The 19,152-nt window shown below is 44.0% G+C and overlaps 1 protein-coding gene across 1 annotated transcript in view; it reads left to right on the top strand.

Annotated features, from left to right (window-relative positions):
• TRPM8 (transient receptor potential cation channel subfamily M member 8) overlaps positions 1-19,152 on the top strand; it is a 78,877-nt gene that overhangs the window by 22,241 nt on the left and 37,484 nt on the right. Inside the window, exons 9-14 of the mRNA XM_079131540.1 lie at positions 5,492-5,689; positions 9,891-9,993; positions 11,313-11,431; positions 14,965-15,255; positions 16,811-16,906; positions 17,722-17,851. Coding sequence (XP_078987666.1) covers positions 5,492-5,689; positions 9,891-9,993; positions 11,313-11,431; positions 14,965-15,255; positions 16,811-16,906; positions 17,722-17,851 — 937 coding nt within the window. The remainder of the gene's footprint in view (positions 1-5,491; positions 5,690-9,890; positions 9,994-11,312; positions 11,432-14,964; positions 15,256-16,810; positions 16,907-17,721; positions 17,852-19,152) is intronic.

Raw genomic sequence — 19,152 nt, forward strand, 5'->3', positions numbered from 1 at the left:
GAGTTCTTCTTTTCCTGTTCGTATCCCTTTAATTTCCTTGGTCTGTCTAATTGCTCTGGCTAGAGTTTTGAGGAAAATGTTGAATAGAAGTGGTGAAAGAGGGCATCCCTGCCTTGTTCCAGTTTTTAGGGGGAATGCTTTCAGTTTTTCACCATTTAGAATGATATTGACCATGGGCTTAGCATAGATGGCCTTTACAGTGTTAAGGAATGTTTCCACTATCCCTATTTTTCCCAGTGTTTGAGCATGAAGGGATGCTGTATTTTATCATATGCTTTTTCTGCATCTATCAAAATAATCATGTGATTCTTGACTTTAAGTCTATTGATATGGTGAATTACATTTATCGATTTCCGGATGTTGAACCAACCTTGCATCTCTGGGATAAAACCCACTTGATTGTGTGCACTATCTTTTAAATATATTTTTGTATGCGATTGGCAAGATTTTGTTGAGAATTTTTGCATCAATGTTCATTTAGGATATTGGTCTGAAATTTTCTTTCCTCCATGTGTCTCTGTCTGGTTTAGGTATCAGGGTGACATTGGCTTCATAGAAAGAGTTTGGGAGGGTTCCCTCCTCTTCTATTTCATGGAATACTTTGAGGAGTATTGGAATGAGCTCTTCTTTAAAGGTTTTGTAGAACTTCGCTGAGAACCCATCTGGTCCCGGACTTTTCTTTGTTGGTAGGCTTTTGATGACTTCTTCTATTTCAGTACTTGAAATTGACCTATTTAAATTGTGTGTGTCCTCCTCATTCAGCTTAGGTAATTCATATGTCTCTAGAATGCTGTTGATGTCTTCAAGATTTTCTATTTTGTTGGAGTATAGATTTTCAAAATAGCTTCTAATTATGTTTTGTATTTCAATCATGTCTGTTGTGATATTTCCTTGTTCATTCTGAATTTTAGTGATTTGGGTTTTCTCTCATCTTTGTTAGTGTGGCTAAGGGTTTATCAATTTTGTTCATTTTTTCAAAGAACCAACTATTTATTTTGTCAATTTTTTGTATTGTTTCTTTTGTTTCAATTTTGTTGATTTCAGCCCTAATTTTAATTATTTCCTGTCTTCTACTACTTTTGGTGTTGCTCTATTCTTCTTTTTCTAGGGCTTTGAGCTGTAGTGTCAGGTCGTTTATTTGTTGATTTTTTTTCTTCTTTTATTGAATGCACTGCATGAAATAAATTTTCCTCTAAGAACTGCTTTCATAATGTCCCAGAGATTTTGATACATTGTTTCTTTGTTCTCATTTACCTCTAAGAATTTTTAAATCTCCTTCCTGATATCTTCTGTTATCCATTCATCATACAACAGTGTATTATTTAATCTCCAGGTGTTGGAGTAGTTTCTGTTTTATACTGTCAATTATATCTAATTTCAATCCATTATGATCTGATAGAATACAAGGTAGTGTCTCTATCTTCTTGTATTTGCTAACAGTAGCTTTGTGGCATAATATATGGTCTATTTTAGAGAAGGATACATGTGCTGCTGAGAAGAAAGTGTATTCGGTCTTCATTGGATGGTATATTCTATAAATGTCTGTTAAGTCTAAATTATTGATTGTGTTTTTGAGATCTATGGTTTCTTTTTCAATTTTTGTTTGGAGGATCTGTCCAGTGGTGAGAGAGGTGTGTTAAAATCACCTAGTGTTATTGTGTTGTGGTCTATTTGATTTCTGGCATTGAGAAGGATTTGTTTGAAATATATGGATGAGCCACTGTTTGGGGCATAGATATTTATGATTGTTATGTCTTGCTGATTTATGCTTCCCTTAAGCAGTATGAAATGTCCTTCTTTATTCCTTCTGACTAACTTTGGCTTGAAGTCCTCATTATCTGATATGAGGATGAATGCTCTGGCTTTTTTGCTGAGTCCATGTGCATGGTATGTTTTTCCCCATCCTTTCACCTTTAGTCTGTGGGTATCTCTTTCTATGAGATGAGTCTCTTGCATCAGCAAATTGTTGGATCTTTCTTTTTTAATCCAATCTGCCTTCTATGTCTTTTGATTGATGAGTTCAGGCCATTAACATTCAGGGTTATTATTGAGATATGATTTGTATTCCTGATCATTTGGCTCATTTTTTTTTTGATACGACTTGATTTCTCCTTTATCTGGTTGTTCCTTTAGGATAGTTCCTCCCTTTGCTGATTTACATCGTTGTTTTTCATCTCTTCCTCATGGAATATTTTGCTGAGAATGTTCTGTAATGCCGGCTTTCTTTTTGTAAAATTCTTTTAGCTTTTGTTTATCATGGAAGGATGCCGGGGTCCAGCCCTAGCAGGAGTCCATGGGTTCCACACTGGTAAACAGGGCACAGGGAGACAGCATTGGCGATGGATGGAGAATAAAAGACACAGACTCTAGTTCTGGTGCAATCAATCCCACTTTATTCTGGGGAAGGCTGGGTTTATATACATTTTTCTTCAGGCTTTGATGACGGGCTTGTGATTAATAAAATCAAAGAAGTTTCCAAAGCATAGGCAGAAATTGTTTTTACCGAAAGATTATGAGAAAACAGTAACCTTACAGATTATCCTTACCTAATCACAATTATTTTAAGAATATTTAACTAAGTCAATGAGCTAATACAATGTTTATTTCCTTCATATCTAAACTCTATATGACCTAAGACTATTCTTATTACTTTTTACGGTAAAGCGATAGACAAATAATCTCATGTGACCATCTCTACTAGGTCCATCTGGTTAATATCTAAATTGCTGAGTTAAGGGCTACAGGAGGGCAGCGATCCCAATGGTTATTGTGTACCAACGTTTATTATAGGGGTGACATATCCTTTTAGGAAGGAAGGAATGTTGTGAAACCTTATTCTTTTACCTTACCACCACACGTAAACACAACCATCATCTGGATTAAACCACCCTGTAGGAGATAGGGGGAGATCTATATCTACCTTCTCTAAGGGCTTGCCTTTAGGGGGTACCAGGGCTTGCCATTGATAAAACAAGCTGGTCCATATCTAGTAGCTACTGTGGGAGGTGCTTTGTGCTTAGAACTTGGGGAAACATTGTTATCTATAAGTTTCTGTGTCCCAACACGTCCTGGCTGTGCCAGTAAATACAGTGTTTGATTTTTAACATAATAAAAACATTCTCCTGTAGTGAGGTTAACATCCCAGGGTTTCAACATGTGTTTTGTCTCCATGATGTTTTTCTGGACATTTGTAGAATTATTCCCATCACTTCTAGCAAGATCCCCAGACTGAAGTGAGTAATATATTATTAGGAAAACTCCACAGAATAACATCCAAGCTAGGGAGGCATACAGCTGGCATGCAATCCTTTTAGGATGAGTCTCTGCAATCATCCTTGAGTGGAACTCTGTCAAGCACTGCAAGGAGAGCCAGGCGCCCCCGCAGAAGGATTTTATTTTGTCGTCAAATCTGAAGGTAAGTTTTGCTGGGTATAGGATTCTTGGTTGGCATCCATTTTCTTTCAGAGCTTGAAAAATGTTGTTCCAGGCCCTTCTAGCTTTTAGGGCCTAGATTGAAAAATCTGTTGATTTGCATATTGGTTTCCCCCTGAATGTAATTTGATTATTTTCTCTCGCAGCCTTTAAAATTCTGTCTTTATTTTGTATGTTAGGTATTTCCATTATAATGTGCCTTGGTGTGAGTCTATTGTAATTTTGTGTATTTGGAGTCCTATAAGCCTCTCATACTTGATTTTCCATTTCATTCTTCAGATTTGGGAAATTTTCTGATATTATTTCATTGAATAGGTTGTTCATTCCTTTGGTTTGTATCTCTGTGCCTTCCTCAATCCCAATGATTCTTAAATTTGGCCTTTTCATGATATCCCATAGTTCTTGTAGATTCTGTTCATGATTTCTTACCATTTTCTCTGTTTGGTCAACTTTGTTTTCAAGATTAACTATTTTGTCTTTGATAGCTGAGGTTCTGTCTTCCAGACATTCTATCCTATTGGTTATACTTTCTATGGAATTTTTAACTTGGTTTATTGTTTCCTTCATTTCAGGAATTTCTGTTTGTTTGTTTGTTTTTTTTTTTCAATATCTCTAACTCTTTATTGAAATGATCTTTTGCTTCCTGTATTTGCTCTTTTAACTGTCTATTGGTGCGATCATTCAAAGCCTGCATTTGCTCTTTCATCTCCTTGTTTGCTTCCCTGATCATTTTGATTATGTACATTCTGAACTCCCTTTCTGACATTTCTTCTGACATGCTGTCATAGGCTATTATTGCTATACCATCTAGGTTGGTTTGGGACATTTTCTTCCCTTGTTTTCTCATATTGCTCAGGTATATACCCCTCTAGTAGTGAAACTCTGGGATATTGCAGATTTCCTCTATTGATAATATTGTCTCTGTAGATTTCCAATAACTCACCTCTTAGCCTTCAGTAGCCTGAAGTCTTGGAGGAACTTGAGAATGCGGTGCTCCCCTAGGAAGCTGGCCTTCTTGGGGTGGTGCCTTCAGGTGGGGTATATTCTCCGGTGGCTCTGAGTTGGTCCCAAGTCTCTCAATACCTCCTCTTCTTGGCTCCTGGGTCTTGTCAGAGGTCCTCTAACGTCTTGTAGGTGATTCAGGAAGGGAGTTGCCCTTCCAACGATGATGGCCACGCCCTCGGGAGTAATTCAAAGTGCCTGTACCAGCCTATAAAGAAGCCTCTGGCTAACTCCGTGATGGCGACAAACCTTGTGAGGTGGTCGGACGGGGTTATTCAGTGGTGGCGTCTGTCTTTGGCCTGGTGGTTGGGCGGGTTGGCTACCCGCCGCCCAGCTCCACAAGGCAGGTGGGTTGGGTGCCCACCTGCTACCTCTGTGATGCAAGTGGCCTGACTCGCCCGCCAGCTCGCTCTGTGACTGCGACCAACCAGTGATGGCATCGACCTAGGTGCAGGGGTCAGGTGGGGTCGCTCAGTTATGACGTCTGTCCTTGGCCTGCTGGCTGGGCGGATTATCTGCCTGCCATTTACCCCCGTGATGTAGGTGGCCTGGCTCACCCCCCAGCTCACTCCGCGACTGCCTTTTGTTCTCTTTTAATAACAACGGCAAGTTAAATTATTCGAGAAGGGATATATATAATGAACAGACACAGAGCCTGGAGCTACTGCTTTTAAGGTATTTTCAGACCTTAAAAATATGAGCTTTGGTCACTTCCATCAGATAAGCGACCAACAGTAATGATGAACAGAGTCTTAGTCATTGTCACTTAGAGATGTCAACGTTTGGAATGATGGATGTTGTAGACAAGGATATTTTGTCACTGGTGTCCTTGCTTTGGAAGTTGACATTGACACCAGATTCCTTGGGGCCTGCTGAACTTTGTTGTTCATAAAGTAATTACAGAAGCTTCATTCGCTTCTGATTCAAAAGTAGAAGTCCCCAAGGAAAAGGGGCAAGGAGGTGTCAGGGGGTTTTGTTCCCTGACTTGCTTTAGGCCCTCAGTCCCGAGCTGGACTCTGTGGATGACCGCTGTGCCTTTCTCTCTCCGCCGTCCCAGGCCATCAACACCTCCATCAAGAGTAAGATCCCTTGTGTGGTGGTGGAGGGCTCGGGGCAGATGGCCGACGTGATCGCCAGCCTGGTGGAGGTGGAGGGCGACCTGACATCTTCCACGGTGAAGGAGAAGCTGGTGCGCTTTCTACCCCGCACCGTGTCCCGGCTGCCCGAGGAGGAGACTGAGAGCTGGATCAAATGGGTGAGCGCAGGGGGCCGTGTGGCGAGCTGAGGAGGAAGAGGCCGAGCAGGAGGGAAGGGGGACCTCATGTGCCCCTCCACTAGTCACTGCAGGTGTTGGTCTGTCCTCTGAGACTTTGAGACTCTCTTTGGTCGGCACCAAGCGTCTTGCTGGAAACTGAAATGCAGACAAGCTAAGTGACTCTCCAAGCATCCTTTCCTTCTAAAGGGATTGAATTCAGAGCAGTCTGCAAAGCTCGCACTGTCTCTTAGGCCACAATGACAGCAGATGTGCTCCGTGTTTTGTACGTAGTGGTGACGGTGGGGGGAGAAATCCTTGATAATGAAGTTTTAGAAGGGCACTCTACCCGAGCCCCTGTCTACTGGAGAAAGTGTCTCTCCTGACTACACTAACTGGCCTGTGATTGAGCCCAGCATCTCTCACCTTTCTCTTTGGATTTATACGAGGAAGCTGGACATATTGAGAACTTACTATACTGTTAGTGGCTATGCTTCTAAAACTATCTGGACATGTTAGTGTTACGCTTTCTCATTTTCCTTTGATCCATAACCGTTGTTGATTTGGAATACTTGTTTTCCTACCACTGGGTTCATTACAAGGTGCACATAAATGTTGACAAGTGCGTTCACATCGACCCATTCAAAATGGCCTTGGGTATTTCGATATTTGTAGGAGCATGTGCTGCCACTTGGGAATTTTTCCCATAAAGAAAATAACAGACTCAGATATAGAATTATTTTCATCTAGAGCCCATTTCATCATGAGAGTTGAAGATTAGACTTAGTATAAATAATAATGATGATGATTCTTTCACTAGAAGGGTATTTTAACAGTATTTAGTTCAAAATATCAAATGCAGAAAATCAACATTCTGGAATAGGGGAGACCCTTTCCTCTTGTTTATGGTGGTCTTTGTCATTCTTATGACTATCCAGGCAAACCTCCTAGTAAACAATGATAAAAGTCAACCCTCTTGCCCTCTTGGCACAAGGAACCCTTTAGTAAATTATGTGAAATGGGACCCTCCTGTTCTTATTTATGTTCACACAAAAGGGCTATTACCAATCACCCTGATGCAGCAGGGGATCTTGCAATGACCAGGGTACAAGTCCTTTCTGGATTAAGCTTCATTGTCTAAAACTCTCACTGGGATTTTCTTGTGTCTGATCTAAGTTCAGTTGAGAGACAGACATGAAACCCAGGCAAATGGAGATGGAAAGCAGCAGCTTTATGGGTGGGGAAGGCAAAGTGGAAGATGAGGCATAGAGGTGCCTCCACCACAGGAATCCATATGCCGAGGCCCATGGTGGGAGAGTCGGGCCCACCCAACCTGGCACCAGACAACTACTGGCTTCCCCACCAGGTTAGGTGGGCAGTGGATGCAGACCAGAGCCCTAGCACTCTGCAAGGAGCAGATGCCAACAAGAGGAGCAGCCAAGGTCTGGTTGGGGAAGACCAATGTCACTCTCCACCCTGAGTAGGTGAAGGGCGAGAATACTGGGGGGCCGTTCTGATGGTGTGTGGCAGCCTGCAGAAAGGAAGGGAGGGTCACCTTCCTCTTGTTGACTGATTCTCTACATACGCATAACTGAATAGGTTGGGTCAGTTACAAACATATAAACAGACCAATTCCAAGTGTCCATATCAAAGTAAGATGTTGCACATTGGTCTCCAGTCTTACTATCCTCTATTGGGTGGGAGAAATTGAGTGGTCACTGCAAGGATTTTTATAGGGAAGGAATAGGTAACTCTTAGTTTATCTATCAAAGGTGGTCCAACTCATTTCAGTGACTTTCCTCTTACTCCTTGTACAAGTTGACATGTTGAGTCTACACCATGTCATGTTGAAGAACAGAAGCCACCTAATGGGTCCTCCAACACTTTTGAGGATTTTTATTTCTACTTCAAGAAAACTAACATAGACAATTCATCTTAAACTAAAAGTTAGGCCCATTTTACCCTTACGTTTATATTATCCTTTCTGGGATTCATATCTAATTCACATTCATATCTAATGAAATATATTTATAATCATGTCAATCAGGAGACATGCACCAAAAATGAAAATTTGTCTGGCATTTTAATTATGCACTTATATAGGGTTTCATGGAAACAGATCAGGCTTAAAAGTAGGATTATTCATGAATGAATGTATACATTCAGTGAAATATATAAGCAATTTTCCAGGGTAATCCTAGGTAACTTCACTGATCATCATGAGGATGATCAACCTGAAAACCTGAACTCAAGGTTTCTTGACCTCTCCAAAAAATCCCTTATACTTCTTCCACTGGGACCACACTTTCTTCCTTCTAATAGTGTTCATAGTAATTCCCCCAATCTGTTCCTGAAGTTCTCAAGAACTTGATCTACTAATGGTATCCTAATCCATTAGCCAATCTAGATATTGTTTATTCATTTAAAACTATCTAATTGGTATTTATTGAGCACATACTGTGTGCTATATTTTGGCATAGGCACTACAGAAAAAAATTGTGTACACAACAGAATAGTCTGTATTCATAGAGGAAGCAGAAGTTGAAAAAAAATTCATGTTGAGTAATTACAATAAATGCATCATATAATTTCAAATGAAATAAGTGTTCTGAAGAAAACTAACATGTGTCAAGGGAGGTGGTCCTGATGTGGAACTTTGTGAAAGACTTGCAGAAGAAGTGATATAGGAGAAAGTGTTTAAAAGATGAGAGTGGATGAGAAGAGGGTTGGGATTGTGTTGGTGGGAATAGAAAGTACAAAGGTCCTGAGGTGAGAGGCTGGTCTGACATACCCAAGGAGCTGAAATATGGTAGTGTGAGTGGAAGCTGAAGAACTTCAGAGGGGCCAGAGTAGCCAACTCCTTGTACACTGTTTTGAGGATTTGGTCTTTATTCGGGTGTAGAAAGATGCCACTGAAAGCCTAGAGTCAGGGAGAAAATGTGATCAGAACCATGTTTAGGAAAGTTCAAATTGTCTGCAGCAGGGACACAGGTTTGTAGGAGGCAAAAGTGTATGGGAAGAGAGATACCCGTTAGTTGGTTCCCACAGATCTCTCTGGCTCTCACAAATTTGCTCTGCAGACACATTCATTTTCCTTTCTTCCTTTTATTTCAAAGGAAAAAATATCTCACCCCTTGATTTTGCCCACTCTGAACTGTGCCCTACAATCCTGGGTCCTGGATCCCTCCTCTTTGCCTGCCATTTCTAGCTGGACTCCCTTCTTTCAGCCTGAACAAAGCTGAAAACATGGTGAAGCTGGCCTTCCCCTCCATGCATTCATCACCTTACTCTCCCCCTTAAACTCTCCAGGATTTGTGTTTTCCTGCCATTTTCATTTATTTCCTCATCACCTCTGGGTGCTGTATCTTCTGAACCAAGACCTCCTTCATCACCTTCCCAGGAAATAGAGGCCTTAAAAGCTCACCTGCTATTTTCCAAATTCAAGAAGCCTTCTTATTCTGCATCATGCCATCTTCCAACTATCAGACCCTGAGATTTTTCTCTCCCATTCAGCTGAAATTCTTTAGTTCCAGGTCCTCGTTTCCAGATTCTGCCAGGAGAATACACCATCACTTCCCACTGGGTCCAATTGAAGTCAGACTTGCTTCCTCCTCCAGAAGGAAGCAAGGAATCCTTCCTCACCAAGCTCCTGCCAGGCTCACCAGTGCCCCCGAACTTTGAATTAGGGGACTTTTTCATTAAAAAACATGATCGAAATTTTAAAATTCTAGAAGGATCACAAAGGAGAATATAGAAGCTTATTCATTTCTTTATTCAGTCACTTGGTTCTTTTTTGCATGTAAACATTTCTTTCTACTGCTTATGTCTTTATGACCACACTTGGATGGTTTATATGGTCTTCATTTAGTTACTTATTCAAACTGAGATCTGTGATATGCTAGGGTTCATCACACATTGTCTCTCTCCTTCCCTCCCCTAGTCAGCTTTTTCAAAGGTTTTTAAAATATGTGTGCGCTTATATAACAAGTACTTTATTGTTGTTGAGGTCAAGGACTCATTATTACAATTTATAAAGCAGAAGCTCTGGGTTCAGACGTTGGAGATAAGAGAAAGAGATCTGGAACTCCCCTGTAGGAGGATATTTTTAAAATATGGAATAAGAAGATCTCTCATCAAAAGAGAGTTTATGTTCTTCATGCTTGAAATCAGCTGATTGACAACTTTGTTCTTTAAATGTTGCCAGCTCAAAGAAATTCTTGAAAGTTCTCACCTGCTAACAGTTATTAAAATGGAAGAAGCCGGGGATGAAATTGTGAGCAATGCCATTTCCTATGCTTTGTACAAAGGTAAGTACAGTTTCAGCTTTGTGTTGCTTTCTATGGCTTTGGGGGACATATACTTCTTTTTAAAAGCCACTTTATTAAGGTTGAGCATCTCTACTCCAAAATCCAAAATGCTCAAAAATATGAAACATTTTATGTGCTGATATGATGTCACAAGTGAAGAATTCTATACCATGAAGCTATTTCACATACACATATAAAGTTATTAAAATATTGCATATTAAAGCTGTTGTAACATGTATATAAAACTTATATAAATTTCCTGTTTACATTTGGGCCCTGGAAAATCTCTTTATGCTTATGCAAATATTCCAAAATCTGAAAAAATTGAAATATCAATCACTTTTGGTTCCAAGGATTTCAGATAAGGGATACTAACCTGTATTATCTTGCACTTGATTTTTGTTATTGTAGTTGGAAAGATAGAATACTATTGCTTTGGAGAGGAGAATTTCCTTGAATATATGCATTTGATGGAATAAGAATTTTTATGTCATTAAAACACTGATAAAATATGATAACAACACCTCCAAAAAGCTATTTTTAGCAGTGGTTTAAAATACTGTTTTTGAGTTTCAAACTCCTCTGAGAATGTGATAAAAACTGTGAACATTTGTCCTGGAGTTCCACATGGATGCACACATACTTGACACACATAAATAACTTTGCATTCGATTCCAGGGGTTTACAAATCTCCTGAAGCTTATGAATGAACCTCTGCTTAAATGATTCTCCTGTGCAGCCTGAAGTAAATAGACCCCAGACCATCTAGAATGAAGCTGTGTGGTTAATAAGAGTACTGCATACAGAGTAGGGCCAAGCACCTAGGAAGTGCAACTCAGACCTCAGCTACATTTAAAATCATCCTTGTGCTTTCCAGAACCTGGTTATCATAGTATTTACTAAAATGAAATCATGTCTATATAGATGCAGAAAATATTAGCTCTGGCAAAGGCAAGAAGAACACTGTTTTGAAATGGTTCATTACTTCATAGAGTAGATTTAATACAAGTCAGATGTGACCCTGGGAGCAGAACTGGTGGGGCGACTGAGTCTATGTGGAAATGTCAGTGTGCCACAGCAACCCTGGTGGAACACGCGATGGGAAGAGGCTGCAGCCCGAGTGGGTCTTTGTTGTGTCCTTTGGGGCACAGAGGGCATGGGGTAAGAGTGATTGACAATGGGGAGAATCTGAGTGATTCCAAGAGAAAAGGCTTAGAATCACCTTCGACGAGTGGCTCAGGTCGTTTGCCGTGGGGAGTGGTCCGACTCTCTTGTTTGCGGGCCTTTGCTCTGCTGGTCCTTTCGCTGCCTCCTTATAGCCTTCAGCACCAATGAGCAAGAAAAGGACAACTGGAATGGGCAGCTGAAGCTCCTGCTGGAGTGGAACCAGCTGGACCTGGCCAGCGATGAGATCTTCACCAACGATCGCAGGTGGGAGGTAAGCAAGGGGCCGTCTGGGTCTCCAGGGTCAGGAAGCGCAGTGGTCTCAGCAGTGGCTGGTCCCGGCAAGGTCTTCACTGCCGAATCTCGTGAGGGTCGCTCTGTTCCGGTGCCATGTTGCCGGCCTCATTTTCTCCTCTGTAGCGTGGGATAATGACGATGGCCTGCTGGGTGTGTCGCGAGGAGACGGTGAGGCTCAAGGCAGTGGCGTAAGATAATGTCCACCCACCAATGCCACCCGAGGTTTCTGGCCCCTCAGCCTCTGTGTGAGAGGTGGCTCTCTCTCCAGTGCAGGACGCAGATCTGTTCTTGAAAGTGGGTGGGCAGAAGTATGAGAAACGCGGGTGCGGGAGTATGGAAAAGTAGCTCCACTCAAAATCAAGACCGCAGGACTGTACTCGCTCCCCGCCTCACCTTGTCAAATTCTGATAAGAGATTCATCAGCAGTGAGATGCGTACGTTGATTGAGAACACACCACGAACGCCTTAGAGCTACTCAGAATCCCCAGAGCCCAATAAGCATCTTGGATATAGAAGTTGCACATGCAATAAAAACCGTCTTTTCCAGCAGATTGCCTCTCTTAGTTTTAAATCTGACCAGTGTTCTACGCCCCTATTTTCTAGTGGGGACCTGTTGTATACAGCTAAAGTTCAATTGACTTTAGGAGTTCAGTTCAGTAGGAGCAGTTACCAACTGTAAAAATAGGTTTACAAGACTGCTTCTTCATTTAAGCTCCTCTGGATTAATTGAAGTCATTGGTGATTTATTTAATTTTACACAGGTAGGTATTGATTTGAAGGTGTCTGTATATCTCATAACTTTCCTCGTTAGCACCTGGTTCAGAAAACACTATCAGACCTGTAGTATTGTTTAAGCAAAGACTAGGACTTGATTCATATTCCATGTGATCAGCTGTAATGACAACAGTGCAAACAAAGTAAAGGCTCGTGAATCTTTAAAGTTATTCATTCCTTTGGCAAATTATGGTCTGTGCAGTGTAGCGAGCCCTATTTCACGCTGCAGGGCTTTAGTGAGGAACTAGAAGTAGATTTATGAATTGATTCGTAAATGAGCCCCTGTGTGTGAAATGGTCTATTTAAGGAAGTTCAGATAGTACGAATTAACATGAACTCAGGCACATATAATTGGATCAGCTCGGAAAAAGACTGTTAAATGTGAAGGGCACAGTGGCCGAGAATGTTTTCTGGAGCCAGCCCATCTGCATGGCGTTGGCAAGGCCTGAACCTCTCTGTATCTCAATCTCCTCCTGCCGTGGTGTGTTGGGCCAGTTTGCACTGACTTGTAAGAGCTGGCATCTGAATTTTTAAGGATTTTGTGAGTCAAGTTGTTAAACATAGTTATCATTAAAATAAAATTATGCAAACTTAAATTTTAATAAATTTCATGAAAAGCAAAGGTAAGACAATCAAAACTCAGCACTAATTCTTTTGCTGCATTTACTACTATTACGTGCTGGAGGTTATTTCTGCCAACTGGAAATACTACACATGGTCTGGTACTGCACATCTGCTCCTGATTCTGCAGTCACTGACTTCACATTGGTAGCTGAAAATTGGCCGTGGTGGTAGTATTTACACCATAGGAATCAGCATACTCTACAAAACGGGGCCCACGGTTCTTTCTGAAAGCTGGTGGCTAAACAGTTACCAGCACACCTTTGCTCATCTGAAGATGGAGACAACAGCACTACCTAGCTCACTTTGCTGTCATGATAGTTAAACCAGACAATGCTTCTAAAGGGCTCAGAACATTGGCACTTATTAAGCACCGTTTAAGTATTTGCTTAAGCATAAAATCTTTAGAGTAATGACGATATTTGCCTCGGCTTCCACGGTGCACAAAGCAATCTCCTTGTGTTGGCTGACTTGCTGCTCACGTTAGTCCACAGCAAGATGATCTCATTTTGTTGGTTGATAAACCAGGGCTCTGTGGGCATCGCAGGAGGGAAGTTCCGTGACTTATTCACGGCCTGCTCTGAAACCTCTGAAAGGGGCTTGACCTGCGGGGTCTCATTTCATCTTCACAGACACTGAGGCTCACCCTTGGTCATGCAGCTGGAAAATGGTAGAATTGGGTTGGAACAGAGAGAGACATGTCTGGCTGCACAGCCTTTCCCCTTTCCCATGAGCCAGCAGTGCTCACAGTGTGTCCCCAGGCTGGTGGCACTTAACCTGGCATAACCCAGGAACCTGTTAGTGGTGCAGTCTTGTTAGCAGGACTCCACTTCAGACTTGCTGAATCAAGAATCCCAAGGTCGACTCCCGGCTGTCTGTACTTCAGCCAGTCCCCCAGGTTTCAGAACCGAAGCTCACGTCCCCAGTGTGTGACTTGTGGAAAGGGAAATGCATTTAAGTGAAATATGAAACACTGGGCATGGTGAACACCTGCCTTGAGGACAGAGAAAGCACAGCTGCCCCCTCCCTGGGTGAGCTGCTTCCCTGCTCAGCCCAGCAGGACGCACAGTGCAGGGACCCAAGGACCATTGACAACTCCCTCTCTAGGCAATGTGTGATCCTCTGTGACCAGCACTGGACAAAAACAAAAGCCGATAATGCTGCCATTGGCAGGAGATGTTCACCCAGACCAGGGCTCAGGCAGGAAACAGAAGTGAATGAAGTGGGGTGGGTGGGCAGCAGTGGGGGCTGGGTGCACTGTGGGGACAGACAGCACAGGATCCTGGGAGCAATGGCTGCCACCTGGCTCTAGCTGCTGGATTTTGGGTTGCCAGAACCTCTGGTTTCCACTCCTAAATTTTGATGCTGGAAGTATAGATTTTGATGAATCTTTGAATTTTCAAATGTTGGCAATGGACTCATTTACACTGCCATAAATCCCCTGGAGGATACAACACGTCTGGGAGCTGGCCTAGCCCGCAGCCCACTGGCTTGTGTCTGAAGTAGACACTGACTAAAGATTTTTCTAAGATTTTCAGTAAGTTCCTATGGTATTAGTTTTACCAGGAGCTCAGAAAATGGAGATAAAGATAACCAAACATCACTAACTGCCACGTGTTCCAGTGACTTAGGTTATGGAACGTGAGCAGATACTCACTTGGTGGCCTGTGGTTTGATGAACCCCATTTTGCCAACTGTGTTTGAGAACTGGGTCACCACACGGAGGTTCAGGCACGTGTGAAGCACAGTGATCCCATGGGACGGGGTGCAGAGGTAGCAGGGGGCTTACAATCCATGTCTACCGCAGACTCCAGAGAAAGGGCTCGGCCACACTGCTGCCGCCCATGCTGAGCGCTTGCACTGTGCCAGGTGGTGGGGTGAATTCCTACAGGCGAACCCACCTCCAGCTCACACGGGCTAAAGCCCACGTGGCATCCACGCCCTCAGGGCCACCGTCAAAGATCTCGCCATGCACTTCCTCCATATCACCATGTGTTGAAAGCGAGTTTGAAGTTCTTACTTCACAGCGGGAAATGTGACGTGGCTGAGGGAGGTTGTAGCCTTGTGTCCCCTCTTTGGGACGCAGGCGTGAGTATGCCTCTGCTTCCTCCTTAGTCTGCAGACCTTCAGGAAGTCATGTTCACGGCTCTCATAAAGGACAGACCCAAATTCGTCCGCCTCTTTCTGGAGAACGGCTTGAACCTGCAGAAGTTCCTCACCAACGACGTCCTCACCGAGCTCTTCTCCAACCACTTCAGCACCCTCGTGTACCGGAACCTGCAGATTGCCAAGAACTCCTACAACGACGCCCTCCTCACGTTCGTCTGGAAGCTGGTTGCCAACTTCCGAAGAGGCTTCTGGAAGGAAGACAGAAGTAGCAGGGACGAGATGGACGTGGAACTCCATGTGCGTGCTGCCTTCTGAAATTCTCCCATCTTTTGAGTTTTCCTTGTGGGGGGTCTCCCTCGGTCCTTCCCGCTCGCTACTCCCTACCTCACTGCCATAAAGTAGGCCACAGGTCGACGTTAATTTTCTTTTACCGCCTTTATTTTAGAGAGCTACCTGATGAGTTTCCGAATGCTTTGCTCCATGCTCTACGCTGTGTTTCAAACTGGTTGCAGCTTTTCTTAGTCACAAAGCTTGGTGCAGCATTTACGGCATTTAATGGGGAATGGGGGCAAACAAGTGGCTGCCTGCTCATGTTTTGGTCTACCGAGCATGAGCTGGCTAAAGTATCTCCCTGCTGCCCGTGTAAAGGACTGAAGAACTGCCAAGTATCCTACTGTGCATAGAAGGGACAGTGACTGTCTCCCAAGGGACTGTCTGGTCCACTGGAGAGCCGCTGTGGGTGTCTCCAGGGCTCCCTGGGTCCTGCACGTGAAGTACAGGCAGGCCTGGTTGCCATTGACCAGCACCAGCAACTATTGCTGAACGCTGGCTCTGGTCAGAGCCCAGTGACTGAGTTGGTGTATAAATAGCCCAGCTCTCCCCCAACTCAGACCATGTCTGTGGTGCACATTCCGCCCGGGTGTCCAGGGCTGCCTAGTGGAGCTGGTCTCTGGTGTCCACCACGGCAACGTGCTTGATTCTGCACCTTTTACCGACGCCTTTCTCTTCATGCCTCACGCTCTCACTTTCCTGTTGGGTCCTCTGGGATCACTTCCCAAACAACCTACTTACCTCAAATTCATATCTTGGAATCGCTCCTGGGGAAACTCAAATGAGGTCATTATCTTTCGTGATTCGGGGACTTTTAAGTATGTGTGTTAAAAAACTGAAGAAGCTAGGTGTTTTTGAGAAGTGGAAGTGTTCAGAGAGCTTGTTTTGGACACTGTTTATGTGAAAACCTGATGCAGCACAACATATAACCATGCCTTATGCATTTAAGACCTAGGTGAAACCTGAAAGGAAGTCCAAAGGGAGTGTATACATTCAGTTGTTTTCTATCAGACATGTCTTGAATCTTGAATACCAGCTGGGATTCTAATTGATGTAGTAAGAGTCAGATCTTTGCATGAGAATCCAAAGAAACAAGCATATTTTATGTTCTGATAATTGAACTTAAACTACAGGAAAGTTAGAATTTAATCTGAACATTTTTTTCCCCTAGATGAGGAACAGTTATATTATGAGAGGGAATTGCTTTCTCTCTGACCTGTCAGAAGTCTTTCAGTTTTTAAATTGCTCTCAGCACCTTTTTCTCACTCTAGATACTTTTTTTTATCTAGCTATACTTCATATTTTATGATAGGTAAAAGATTTCATGTCAAATTATACCCCCTGGTGGGTTGCAGAGATGAAAACCACAGCACTCTGGGATGGATTGAATGGACTCATAGACAAAGCCACGGAGGGAGCCCTCCAGATAGGGTGCGCCCTTGGGCTTCCTGACTCTGTTTTCTTGTGCACCTGAAGTGAGCTGCATTCCCACAAGCTGACCATGTGCTCTGCTCCCTCCCAGGATGTGTCTTTCATTACCCGGCACCCGCTGCAAGCTCTCTTCATCTGGGCCATTCTGCAGAACAAGAAGGAGCTTTCCAAAGTCATCTGGGAACAGGTAAACGTCCAGGTTGAGTTCACATCAAACTCATGCTTGGTTGTAACAATTCTGACCTCAAAACTCACATGTGTGCACTAAAACATCGCTCCCCGAAGAAGGTCTGCTCACGCCAGGGGGTCCTGTCTGCCGTCGTGGTTGTGCTGCATGTTGATGGAGGTGTATTCTGTAGGGTAGTCCCTGGAGTGTAGGCACCCAGTGGGCTCCTGATTCTCAGCGTGTGTGGTGTGTGAATGCTTCCCAGTGGGAGAAGGTTTGAAATTTAATTTTAAAAGTTAATTCCTGACTTTATTGCTTTATAGATGGGAAATAGGGCTTGTAAAAGTCTGCTTTGGAAGATTTATTGGGAATTTTCTTTGTGATTTAGCACATAACACTACGTCTCCACTTCGAGGGCATCGGGTTGGGTGTGGACCATTGAATCCACACATACAGCCTCTCGAATTACATCGTCCAGCTCCTTTGTGTTCCCGTCCACTTTTCCCACCTTGGAGTTCTTTGCGCCACCTGACAATGCTGTGATGGAGGATTAGCTGTCATCTCCTCTTGCTGATGTTTTCTTGTCCTGTGCTAATTTCTTGTCTACACCAGAGACTGAGTGTCTTCAGGGTCGAGCTAGCCCCTGTTCAGGACTGAACATATTCAGGTCCAAGACTCTTTTGTGCTCATTACAAATTCTACCTTGAAACATTACAAATAGTTGAGCCTTAGCCAGTTCCTGCTCTTGCTCTGAGTTCATTCTTGTTTACCATCAATGTTGACTCAACTGCTTCCAGGGATTCTGAAGTAACCTAAGTTTCTCCACCCTTGAAAAGACCAGGGGCTGTACTCTGGCAGCCCTGGGAGCCAGCAAGCTTCTGAAGACGCTGGCCAAGGTGAAGAATGACATCAATGCCGCTGGGGAGTCTGAGGAGCTGGCAAACGAGTACGAGACCCGCGCAGTGGGTGAGTCGCCCCACGGGGACTCCAGGGGTGGTGCAGGTGGGCGGGGAGATGCAGGCCGGCCAAGGCCCAGACCAGCCAGGCGGCTGAGCGGCGCGCTGTGTCGGGGCGCCCCCTGCTGGCCCGACAGAGAACGGCAAACCCATGCGGACGCCCACGCTGTGCACAGACTTACTGCGCCGGGCACTTGGGACTTTTCCGAGACTGAAAATCTTGAGCACTATCATTCCAAAGCCACCGGGCTCAGGTCTAAGTAACTCAGCACCTCAGGAGGCTGCGGGGTGTTTGGATACCGTTAAGACACTGTGAACAAGTGAGCCTGCGTTTCAAGTATACATAAATGCTCTCAGAAGACTTCGGACCCCTAGGTCTGAAGCAGACTTGGTTTTATACTAAGGCAAAGGCGGCAGTTGTCTCCCATGCCTCGTTGTCGCACAGGGTGACTCCAGTGATGGCTGGTGTACAGCTCCTTGAGGTTATGGGCCTTGGAGCTAGGTTCCAGGAGGCCTGCAGGGGAGGTCAGCCGTGGCCTGGAACAGCAGGCATTGCTGAGCCTTGCTCTCCTGGATGCCTCTGGACCAGTCGACTGGCTGCTCTTTGCTCTCCAGTCCTTGATTAAATCTGGTCAGTGCCCTTTTCGCAGAGGACAGGACCACTTGGAATGGGAGAAGTTGGGGGCAATTGTCATCCAACTGTAGAGAGCTCGGGCTTGCTCAGAGTTTCCTTGTCCCTCAGCAGTTTTAAGTTTGCAGTGTGATGTCTGCATGACACCTTTGTGTATTGTCTTACCTACTGTAAAAATGCTCATGTGCTCAGCTTCTTTATACTGGGAAAGAGAAGTGTAGTCATTTCTTTCAATAAATTAAATTCTGGGTGACCTCAGGCGGACCGTGGTTCCTAGGACTTTTACTTTAAAAAATTATCCTCTGAGGCCCTGCGGCTTCTCTGTCATTGGGTTTGAGGTGTGAGCACACCCTGAAAGCTGCAAGTCAGTATTTCTTCCACCTTTTACTGCTTCCATGCCGTGACTTATCTGCAAAGAAATCTCACCAAGAAAGCACAGAAGGACGGAGATGGAGGGTCTGTACAGGCTAAGGGGAGGCAGAGGGTCTCCAGTCCTTGTGCCTGCACCCAGACCAAAGCTCACCAACAGGGAGGCTCCTGTGCCTGAGTGCGTGAGCTCTGATTGACACCTGCTACCACACTGACCGCGCAGTGTGGTGTGACGGAGAAGCTCTCTGCTCAGTAGCGACTGTGTTGCAATGACTTCTCTGTGCCTTTTATAAGCCTGGGTTCTCATGTGC

This window comes from Sciurus vulgaris, assembly GCF_902686455.1.
Source record: "Sciurus vulgaris genome assembly, chromosome: 3".
Lineage (NCBI taxonomy): Eukaryota > Metazoa > Chordata > Mammalia > Rodentia > Sciuridae > Sciurus > Sciurus vulgaris.